Consider the following 12,317-nt stretch of genomic DNA (forward strand, 5'->3'; position numbering starts at 1 on the left):
AAACACGTAATCAGTAATTTATTGATCTGTCGGGTCAGTTATATACGTATCGTGAATGTTTATTATAAGATATCTCATGAAGTAGATTATCTGCAGGAAGTCATACATATATTATGGTTATAATTACTATCTAAATCTATATTCGAGCTAATCTCAGGAACTACTGTGTTTCATGTCATTCCGTTTTCAGTTATCGACAGTTTTATTCACGAGGCTCAGGTACATTATTTAGGAATATATTTTGGGAATTAGGTAACTTTGTTAGGTGCTAACGTGTGCTGTGTAAATCAATAATGTTAGAAGAAGATTGAATTCGTGGTGTAATCGAGGAGTACGACTTAGCTAGCTAGCTACCCTGGGTCGCTATTTTAATATAAATAGCTAAATTTACCGTATGAGCTTATATTATTATTAACTAAGTCGATAATAAATAGTAATTATTATGCCATACCTACATATCGATATTTGCCTTCCATCCGATTTCTTTTTTATTTACACAAACTTTCATTTGTTCTTTTTCAAAACTCCGCAGACGCAGACGTGTTGCCAGTGACTGAAGTGATTCTTCTATTATTTTGATTGAGTACTTATATGTACTTGTATGTTTTTATTTCCATGCACCTTCACATTTGTAATTTCCAGGTTACAAGTTGTTTCACTTTATCCTAAAATTAAAAACCTAATCCTTTTCGATTAAATATTAAAAACAGTGCCACCTAGAGAAATTAACAAATAAACTAACTTCGTTTGGTGTACAAGGACGAAAGTTCTGGCATTCATTTTTTTCATTCATTTCATGGCATAAAGGCATTTCGACTTATTTTTATTTATCAGTAATGAAATATTAATAAAATACTGCATCTGAAATGCTTGTAAATTGATTTTTATGGGGAGATCAGAATTTTATAGGGTTTCTGACAGTGACCTTTGGCAAGAATATCTCATCATAATTCTTTAAAGCATTCTTCGGTAACAAATGAATGTTTCTTGTGTACACTTTCATACCTCATAAAAATAATATTAGTTTATTGTATTAATTATTGTTTCGTAAAGTATTAATAGTTTAAAATTAAACATTTCAGATTATCACCATACCACTGGTCAGCGATTCTATCGCAGTACAATGAGTCAGTGGCGGGGAGGTATGTGGTGGTGCTACCGCCGGTTCTTGTAAGTCACCGCGTGGGACCAGAACTAGCGGCCGGGTTGCGCCACCCGGACGAACGAGACCCGCCGCCGCTCCGTTGGCAGGCATTGGCAGCTGCACTCGACCCCATTGAAATATTACCCGGTGAGATTCTCAAATGGTACAATTGTCAAATATAAAAAAATCCACAAATGATTGATTTTTTCTTCATATGTACATAAAAACTAAATATGTCCGCAGAGTTTGATCTAATCGACGGTAAAAGTCCGGCCCACCAATGGGGAAAAGGAGGTGATCTGCCGATATACCCGACTACTCCCATGGAAATCCTTCTAGTAGCGATCCTTTGTATAATAAGTGTAACAGTTATTGCATATATGATGGTTGGGCTTTACAGGTAAGAGCGCATTACTATATAACATATTATATATGATATTTATTGTAAACTATCTTGCGAAGGAAAACAAATTAAAGTTTTAAAACATATAACTAAAATAGAGATTCTGGTTTTTCTGTGTCAAATAGTAAAGGCACGGACAACACGTCTGTGGAGATAATCATCGACTGCTTACACACTTCGGTTTCTATATAACACATAACAAGAAATTCAGGCTTGTCACGTCAATAGTATAAATTTAAAGCGGTTGAAACTGCAAAGCTCAAATACGTTTATTTGTAATATTATCTATTAAAACCTTCTTGTAAAAGTTTTATGTATACTTAGTACTTTTTTCAGTTAGACATTCCAAAAACAATATCAACACATTTATTAGTAAACATATATTTATATAGAAAATAATAGAAGTTACAAGCGTTAAATGATCATGTACAGTAATAGTCTGTAAATGTCCCACTGCTGGGCTAAGGCCTCCTCTCCTATTAATTATAAAACACAAATTAACCATATGAAAATTCGGTGGAGCTTGCCCGAGTTTGAACCCACCATCATCGGTTAAGATTCACGCGTTCTATCCACTAGGCCATTTCATTATATATATATATTCCGTTTTTTTAGAATTTATACGACTCAATCGTCTCCTAATTCTCCCAGAACGTTATAGGTCGGAAATATTGTTTTTTTATTAGCATGAATATTTTGCTTAAAACTTCTGAAGACAATATTATAAGTGACAATGCATTTGCATTACGCCTACTTTTATACACCAATTTAAATAACTTCCATGCGATTTGCCAATAGTTAGCTTGCTGAAACTTTCGTAATAGTTAATATTTTCATCTTAGTTCCCAAGGTTGGTGGCGCATTGGCGATGTAAGCGATGATTACGTTACCATTTTTCCAATGACAATGTCTATGGGCGTTGGTGATCACTTACCATCAAGCCCATTTGATCGTCCGCCTACCTATTCTATAAAAAAATCTTTCATATCGTATCATCACTGTTTCCGTGGGTTGAAAAATTCCTGCACGAAACGGCCCAAGTGTCAACTACGACTCTTGAAATGCCTTAAATAACATAGCTTTCGACTCCCTACCTTTACGTAAAGCGAAGAACCGGGAGCTTCGGTGCAACTTGGGAGATACTGCTCTAATTTTAAAATAAGAATTCAGAATTTACACCACACATTTAACAAGACAGCGACGAGCATAGATCACTATAGCCGCGAAACTACCAGGACCTAATTATACAGCCAGTTTATACGTCCATAGTATTCTTGGCTCACTTGATTACTGCCAAGTTCACCCCTGCATACATATGATATATGATATTTATTGTGTACATACCATTATATTTACGTGCACTACTTTTTTTTTTAATACCATCTTAAAATATTAGCCAGAACATATAAAAGACAACGATAGAATATGTTTTTGACACAGAATTAATTAAAATCACGAATGCTCTGAATGAATGTCATACGGGATATTATGAGGATGCTATGTAGATCTAAATCTGTTCAAGCTTTTAGGAGTTATGGTGCAATAAAAAAACCCACATACATACAATAACACTGAAAACATTACACGCATTTTTTGGGCAGTCGTGTAATAAAGAACGTTATTCTTATTTTAAAGACTAATTGTCTTGCTTTTTTTATTTAAAAAATGAAACGTTGTATTGTTTTTAAAGTTAGCACATTAAAGTATTTATATAAAGAAACCTGTTGAAAATGGCATAGCATGTGCTTCTAAGCATACTATTTGTATCGTTGAACGTTTTTCATACCACGGTTGTTCAGAAAAGCAAGATCTCGCGTCCCCTATTATTCGGGTTATTAAGGATCTGTTTATAATTATTCTTCTTTTTCATTTTACATCTTGAAGAAAAACGTTGGTCTAATGGCTTGATGTAAGGCCGCAGACCCGGAGGTCCTGGGTTCAATTCCTAGGTCGGCCCAATAAAAGTTATTGGGATTTTCTGTGCCAGAATTCTCCATCGGATTATAAGAGTTAGGGAATAGAGAGTGCACCTGTGTTTACGCACACACTTGTGCATTATAATATTTAATGCGTAGTTGGCTAATCTCTCTTGAGATTGGCCGTCGTGCTCGAAATCGGCCTGGAGGACATTACTTATTTGAAGAAAAAATAATACTAGGCGTTTTTGACTGACAACTTTGCTTTTCATAATATGTTATTTAATATGAAAAGTATATAAATACCGTGAACGTTGACGTTATTTATGTTTGAATTAACTATCTCGGCCTGTAGCGTTTTTAATTATTTTGTTTATATTTCTTAGTGAGAAATGTTTCAGGTTTTTTTTTTATATATATTCCTGTAACCTGTTTTTTCTTCAATAAATGATATTAAATCTCATAGTCATAATGTAACATACTCCATAAATGGTATGCCTAAGGACTCTCCCTGTACCTCTTATATATATATATATATATATATATATATAGAAGATTATATATATATAAGCTACTTACTTCGATAAATTGTCCTACAGTATACAAAAGTGGAACGAATTAATATTGACTCTATCAAGGTTAAGTGGACGACACAATATCCTAAACTTGGACCAAAAATCAATAAGTGCTTTATTCAAATACACTTTTATGCTCATTAGTAGACTAATGAGCAGTACCGACCTGAATATTAAAATAATTTTCTATTATTTTAAATGAGCTTACATCATCAACTATAGACAATCCAAATATATTCCCTATAGAAATCTGTTAATCTACGTTTTTTTATCATCTATATGATCTTTTTTTTGAGTAATTTGCTTTATTTTTATTTCTTAAACAATTATTGAATTTATTGAATACTAAGCTATAAATATCTACGGAATTTATTAGATGCACGTATAGTGAGTACCTTGCACGAAGATGGAGGTATTTATTTAATAAATTCGGCAGTGTGCATATTCTTTTTAATTCGATATGGACCGAGGGATTTGTGAATCATAAGAAGGTCACGTTTTCAAATCAGACAGGCATCATTAAGTCATTTAAGAGCTGTAATTCTCCTTATAAATTCATCACATGAGTGGCAATTCCACCAAAGTGCGAAGTAAAGCAGTGACATGAACATCAAGTAATAATCTTTACACAGAAAGAAAATCTTTACCAAGCTTGTCATACAAGACCAAACTTTACTAAAGCAATATTTATATGTAGGGCTATTTTTATATGTAGATATAAAATGAACTAAAGCAAATTTAAAAAAATCTATTTTAAATATATATGTTTTATAACATTAAATATTTTACCTTGAAAAATAATCGGCTTGTTTAAACCTCGACAGATGTGTGTGCTCGCGGCATTACGCAGAATGGCGTGCTTCATGGAGCGAAGACGACGAATATAAGAAGATTATAGCCAAGCAACCTGCCGTTCAAGTAAGTTTGTTTTTTTTTTATATTCGCCGGGAGGGCAAATGACTCTATTCCACCTGATGGTAAGTGGTAGTAGAGTCCAAATGCGACGACGGCCAGTACAGACGGGAAAAACGTTCTGCACTAGCCGCCTTCGCCTTGCCGGCCCGCAAGATGCTTCTTCACGCCTCGTTTGAAGGAACCCGGGTTGTAAGAGGAGGGGAACACGTGAGCTGGTAAGGAATTCAAAATAATTAATTAAAAAAATAAGGAATTAAAAAATAACTAAGTATCTATTGCCTATTCCAACCACACGAGCACATTTTTTTTATATTTGCCGGTAGGCCAAATGACTACTCCACCTTATGGTAAGTGGTAGTAGAGTCCAAACGTGACGTAAGTAATATATATATATATATATATATATATATATATATATATATATATATATAATATATATATATATATATAACAACTTTTGACACCGATATCGTTGGTCGAGATCTTGAATAATCTATGATATTCGCGAAAAACTGGCGTTTTCAATGTCCGCGAAATTGCAATCGGACCTTCGATAGTTACACTAATGTGGTTTTAACTTGTTAAGTGGAATATAATACTACATACATATAAATAAAGGTAAATTAAACGTCGTCGTAAAAAGCTTCCGACAAAAGTCACCGACAAACTTTCCTATAATTTAGTCTGAACTTCTTAGGTCTCTTGGAGTTCTGCTTACGGGTTCCTCATCGGGTGGCTCATCGTACATTCGTTCCACATTATAAGACATACTGTATTAATACAAATACTATTAATTGAGTATATAACGAGTTAAGGGTTTCGTAACAATCTTTTAATTTTGTTCCTAAAATAAAATCCGTCGAAGAGTTAATGAAGCCTTTGTCCAGCAACTCGCTCCGGTTGCCTGAATGTTAATGATGACGTATATCATTAGTATCATTTGACGAGCCGGTTGGCGTGGTTGGTAGAACACTTGCCTTTCACGCCGAAGGTTGTGGGTTCGATTCCCACCCAGGACAGACATTTGTGTGCATGAACATGAATGTTTGTCCTGAGTCTGGGTGTAATTATCTATATAAGTATGTATTTACAAAAAAAAAAAGTAGTATATGTAGTATATCAGTTGTCTGGTTTCCATAGCACAAGCTTTGTACAAGCTTAATTTGGGATCAGATGGCCGTGTGTGAAAAATGTCCCAGGATATTATTATTATTATTATCATTGTTCATTTTCTGTATTTCCTAATTTTAACATGAGTGTAATAGAATTGAGCAAACTTTTACATGGAATTTAATTCCGTAACAATACGATGTATTGAAACATAATATAATAATGTTATATCCGTGCTCATTTCAGTTGGTAATGGAAGCTGTGCCGCTAGTAGTCGCTGGTCATAGCCAAGAAGTAGAATGCGTTGTGACTGACGGCGAAAAGGTGGTCAGCTCGTGTCTACAGGGCAACATCAAAGTGTGGGATTCGTTGAATGGTGAATTAATATCGAATATAGATCGTTACACGTAAGTACACGCACTAGTACACGCTAAAGAAGCAATATATTAAAAGACCTGACCTGAGAAGTAATTTATACTGTGTTAATCTTACATTCTTACACTATTTCAGTTACTTCAAATATCAAACCGAACTTTTTGATAAAGTTCATTCGAAACGAAACAACTCCAGTGAAGAACTTACAATAGAATGTAAGTTTTTTTTTTTTTTTTTAAATTAATATTACTCGCTGATGCGCGTGTTGAACCGCTTTACACGTTACTGCTGACATAACCTTTCTCAATAAGTAATCTATTTAAATCCAAAGCAATTTTTTTTTTTCACAATTTGACGAGCCGGTTTGCGTTAATATTGGATGCTTGCCCTTCACGCCGAAGGCTGTGGGTTCGATTCCCACCCAGGACAGATATTTGTGTGCATGAACATGTCTGTTTGTCCTGAGTCTGGGTGTAATTATCTATATAAGTATGTATTTACAAAAAATAGTATATGTAGTATATCAGTTGTCCGGTTTCCATAGCACAAGCTCTGTACAAGCTTAATTTGGGATCAGAGCCGTGTGTGAATAATGTCGCAGGATACTATGTTTTCTTAAAATTATATATTGAGTTTTATGTTCGCTGATTAATATCTTACGTTAAAATAATACCGATTTTTTTTCATTTTCAGCGTGTCAGTGCTCTGATGAAGTCACTCTACAAACAAATGAAGTAAGTTAAGTTAATTACCATAAATATTCATCCACGAATATGACTATTTTTAGGGTCCTGTCATTTTTATGGTCGCTGCATTTTAATATTTTTTTTTTCGTACAAACAAGAGCGAGGCGAGTGCAAGGTCAGTGCGAAATGGGCATGTCTGAACAGCGAAGAAGCTATTAATAAATGAAAATATCGTGACCAATATAATATTTGTGTGTACTCGTCAAGACTGGGTAATAGAATAAAACGAAGTAAACTTTTGATCAATAAATAATCAATTGGTTTAATTCAATTGTTTTTTTCGGATAATTTCGAGATATTTTTAATAGGTGTTATCAGTAACAGCTCTAGATAACGAAAATTAAAATATATGATATATATACAAAATAGTATTGTATATAAATGTCATTTATTGACGTATATAATATACGTGTATTTTTTATTAATTGAGATTAATAGTATCTGTCGGGGACTTTCAAGCTTTCAAAGGCTGTCAAACTTCCATTCCAGCACATTAATGCGAATAATGTAACAAGGAGAACTTAATGCATGTCATTATATAATTGAATGAAATTTTCAATGATTCCAGAACGTTCCTCGACTCAGAAGAGGCCTGAGCAGTCACCTGAGTGGCTTAAAATTTCGAGCTAATCACGCGGACAACTCCTACCTTTCTGCAGCCGAGAACACTAAATACGAGTTTGCTAAAGCATACAGGTATACTTTCCACAACTTTAAAACCATTTTCGTACAGTAACAGCCTGTGAATGTCCCACTGCTGGGCTAAAGGCCTCCTCTCCTCTTTTTGAGGAGAAGGTTTGGAGCTTATTCCACCACGCTGCTCCAATGCGGGTTGGTAGAATTCACATGTGGCAGAATTTCAGTGAAATTAGACACATGCAGGTTTCCTCACGATGTTTTCCTTCACCGTAAAGCACGAGATGAATTATAATCACAAATTAAGCACATGAAAATTCAGTGGTGCTTGCCCGGGTTTGAACCCACGATCATCGGTTAAGATTCACGCGTTCTTACCACAGGACCATCTCGGCGACATTTTCGTAAACATTACCAAATTTATACATAACGCACACATAAACAATATATATGATATACACATAATAAGATATGTATATATATATATATATATATATGTATATATATATATATATATATATATATATATATATATATATATAAATGATATTCGAGTAACTGTGACCATATGTGCTATATATGATCCGTCATCCACAGGCGAACTACTACTGTACTAAACTGCAAACGAAAATAACAAAACAAAATGTTTTTCTAAACAAAAAAATACAGATTTATTATAATATCTATATCATTATTACATTAAAAACCAAAGGTTATATGCGCACCGCGTTATGACAATGTCAAGACATCATAAATATTAGGACATCAATAACTTCGAATGGTATATAAGTAATGAAATACACGGATTCTACGAGAAAAACTATATCAGAAAACATAAAGGTTTCTAACAACAATAAAATACACAATTGCTTTATAATTTCACTGATAATATTTGTGAACACCTCAACGCTAAGAATGTAATAGTGGTCTATATAGATTTCAGAACTGCGTTTGATATCTTACAACACGTGATCTTGATCCAGAAATTAGACTATTATTTACTGGTGGTAGGGCTTTGTGCAAGCTCGTCTGGGTAGGTACCACCCACTCATCAGATATTCTACCGCAAAACAGCAATACTTGATATTGTTGTGTTCCGGTTTGAAGGGTGAGTGAGCCAGTGTAATTACAGGCACAAGGGACATAAAATCTTAGTTCCCAAGGTTGGTGGCGCATTGGCTATAAGCGATGGTTGACATTTCTTAGAATGCCAATGTCTAAGGGCGTTTGGTGACCACTTACCATCAGGTGGCCCATATGCTCGTCCACCTTCCTATTCTATAAAAAAAAAAAAAAAAGACCATACGGGAATTACAAGACCTTTGTTAGACTGGTGCCGTAGTTATCTAGGCTATCGAATATACTATGTAAATATTGGTGCGCTATGTGAACAAGTTAAAATAGCCTTTGATTGAAATATTATTAAAAACTGCTCAATTTTTTATATACAAATGATTGGGCGTTTTAATAATTAAGATTAACAGCAGTACTTGGTATTGTTGTGTTCCGGTTTGAAGGGTACTGAGCCAGGGTAATTACAGGCACAAGGGATATAATATCTTAGTCCCCGAGGTTGGTGTCGCATTGGCGACGTAAGCGATGGTTTACATTTCTTACAATGGGCGTTGGTGACAACTTACTATCAGGTGAGCCCATATGCTCGTCCGCCTTCCTATTCTATAAAAAAAAACTATTGCCAGAGGAAGCAGTCCAGCCAATGAAACCTAAGTTAGAATCGTCTAATATAATTGTTTTGGATACATTGGATTCCAAAATACTGCTTTTATTGTTTAGTAAATATTCAAGTGTGCTGGAGATTACTTTCGTATTTATATTATCATAGAAGTTTTTTTAAAAGTCGCGCATTTGTTGATTATATATTTTGTTTTTACAGAGACCTCTATTACACTGAACAAAGTGACATATACGAAGTGAACGAGAAAACGAATTCGGAAGTAAATAATACGTGTATAAACAAACAAGACTTAAATGCGTCTTTTAAGGATAGTGATGTTAGTGATGAAAGTGTTTTTATTTTCGATAGAAGTGATGATTCTATAAATAGTTTAAGAAATAGAGGCGGCAGTAAAATAAATGCTAGAACTTGTAGTGATGTGGAAAATACAGCGAATTCGAATTGGAGGGGTAGGGCGATGCGGGAATCGCCCGTGTGGTGTATGGACTTTTGCAATGACCTCGTTATCTTGGGGTGTGCTGATGGAAGATTGGAGTTTTGGGAAGCTAGTACTAGTAAATTAATGGTAAGTCAAATTAAATATATGTATATATTTTGAAACACAAAGTAAACACTATTATTTCGATAAGCGCAATTTTTTACCGCAAATCAGCAGTACTTGGTATTTTTGTGTTCCGGTTTGAAGGGTGAGTGAGCCAGTGTAATTACAGGCACAAGGGACATAACATCTTAGATCCCAAGGTTAGTGGCGCATTGGTGATGTAAGCGATGGTTAAGATTTTTTACAATGCCAATGTCTATGAGCGTTGGTGACCACATACCATCAGGTGGCCCATATGCTCGTCCGCCTTCCTATTCTATAAAAAAAGTGAAGATATTAAATACATACAGTGCAGTATTTCATTAATGGCTCTCGGCAATCTTGTATATATATATACCTTAATACCCTATAAAACTATAAACAGAGCTATAAACTATTTCTCTTTTTAAAATGCAAATTAAATTTTTAATAATACACAAATTACATTATTAGTTAACAACATAAATAACGTGTTGCTTTTACTAGATATAAAATGAAACTTATTAAAATCTTCATAGGGGTTTTATGGTTGCTAATTTTTTCAATTCAGGTCTGCCTGAGAGAATTTGTATGGTTTTTTTTTTATTTGACATAGCCGTCTCAGTTTTTTCGGTGGCTTTGAAAACATCACTCAGTCGAACACGTGTTTAATATTTAATTTACCGTTTTTTGCTTGATCTTGAGTTTATTGCTTGATCACCTCGACGGCGCACCGGAAGAAAAAAATATTAATTTCTGGCGAAAAACAAAATTGTAGATTTATATCATTTTCATCTGTTTATCCATCCAACAGCTATCTATATCCCTACCTTCTCTCTTACTCTTGATATAAATTTGTTCTCAACGAATATCATGCTTTTCCATTACGACATCTCTATTACAATCTGCTTCCACGTATCAAATATTTAACTTTTTCCATTTTCTTAATGGCATGATTATATAGTAATTAAAAGGTTAATATAATTATATTTTCTTAGATTTCTCTTTGTGCCAAATTATATTAAGTCTTTGTTTCATGGTCATGTTATTTTGTACTTTATAAAGGATTTGTTGAAAATAAATTATTTTGCAATAACAGAATGTGTGGTGGTTCAGCGAGTGGCGCTCAGGCGGGAGAGGAGTGACGCACGTGCGTGCGCTGTCGGGAGCGAGGCGCGTGTGTGCGGCGTCCCTCTCGGGTCACCTCACACTTTTGCGGCTCGACGCGTACAACGCACAGTCCGGTGCGCATGTCGACTGGCGATTCAGCACTGCACATAGAAGAAGTAAATAACACTTATTTTAAACAAGTCCTATTTCTCCGATTTCATCCGAAATATTTGACGGGACGGCATATATGTTGGTCCGACCTAAGCCACATAGAACAAACATGGTTATAAAAATCGCTTTAATCATATTCTATGAGTTCATTATCTATTTCGATAATATCATCGATATTTACGCAAAACCAATTACACAATATGTCATAAATATAGAAGAGCGTAGATAGATTATGGATATTCAGAATTTTTAAGTCTGCCGTCACTGGAAAATGTGATTTCGGTATTCAGTTTCGCATTCCATTTTTATTTTAATTGCTAAATATGGGGGTAGTTCTTCTTACGATATTTTTTCGATAAAGCAATTTGCACCACACAACTAATATGTAGTGATTTTCAAAATGTATAGCATTTTGTTTAAAGTATAACCTAACCACAGCCTAACGTCGGGGAGAGTTCAGATCTTGCATTATCTACGAATTTAATTAGCGAAAAAAGCGCGTCTTGAATGACTGCGTCGTTATTATAGGAACTTTGGAAGTAAAATTATTGTGGATATAAGTAATTAAATTTTTATCAAGAACTTTTTCTATTAAATAATATACCGGAGCCAAGACCAGATCGCATGGAATAAATAAATCGAAAGGTTTTTTTTTTTATCCTTTCTCGTCTTCGACTGAAATATTTTTAAGTTTCGCTTTCTTAATTGTTTTGAATAGTTTCCGATGTATTTACGAAAACATGTTTAATAAATCCGAGGAGTGCACATTCATATCTCTCTGTCATTACTAAAGGTGGTTTCCTTTTTGACTTTTTTAGATTCAAGACTTAATATTTTTAACTTGCTACTAAGGAAATAGCTAGCAAAGTGAAATCTAATATATGCTAATTATTGTTTATGTATGTACAAAAGTTTTATACATAATTCACTTTCCAAATAATGTATAGGAGTGCTCCGTATG

At 34.2% G+C, this 12,317-nt stretch overlaps 1 protein-coding gene across 2 annotated transcripts in view; it reads left to right on the top strand.

Moving 5' to 3' along the window:
• The window catches only part of LOC126780653 (sterol regulatory element-binding protein cleavage-activating protein), a 32,820-nt gene that overhangs the window by 9,881 nt on the left and 10,622 nt on the right, over nucleotides 1-12,317 (top strand). For both annotated transcript variants that reach the window (XM_050505277.1, XM_050505278.1), the window contains exons 8-16: nucleotides 1,083-1,291; nucleotides 1,388-1,544; nucleotides 4,863-4,956; nucleotides 6,310-6,470; nucleotides 6,574-6,653; nucleotides 7,132-7,172; nucleotides 7,753-7,880; nucleotides 9,715-10,081; nucleotides 11,175-11,361. In XM_050505277.1, coding sequence (XP_050361234.1) covers nucleotides 1,083-1,291; nucleotides 1,388-1,544; nucleotides 4,863-4,956; nucleotides 6,310-6,470; nucleotides 6,574-6,653; nucleotides 7,132-7,172; nucleotides 7,753-7,880; nucleotides 9,715-10,081; nucleotides 11,175-11,361 — 1,424 coding nt within the window. The remainder of the gene's footprint in view (nucleotides 1-1,082; nucleotides 1,292-1,387; nucleotides 1,545-4,862; nucleotides 4,957-6,309; nucleotides 6,471-6,573; nucleotides 6,654-7,131; nucleotides 7,173-7,752; nucleotides 7,881-9,714; nucleotides 10,082-11,174; nucleotides 11,362-12,317) is intronic.

Source organism: Nymphalis io, chromosome Z, assembly GCF_905147045.1.
Source record: "Nymphalis io chromosome Z, ilAglIoxx1.1, whole genome shotgun sequence".
NCBI lineage: Eukaryota > Metazoa > Arthropoda > Insecta > Lepidoptera > Nymphalidae > Nymphalis > Nymphalis io.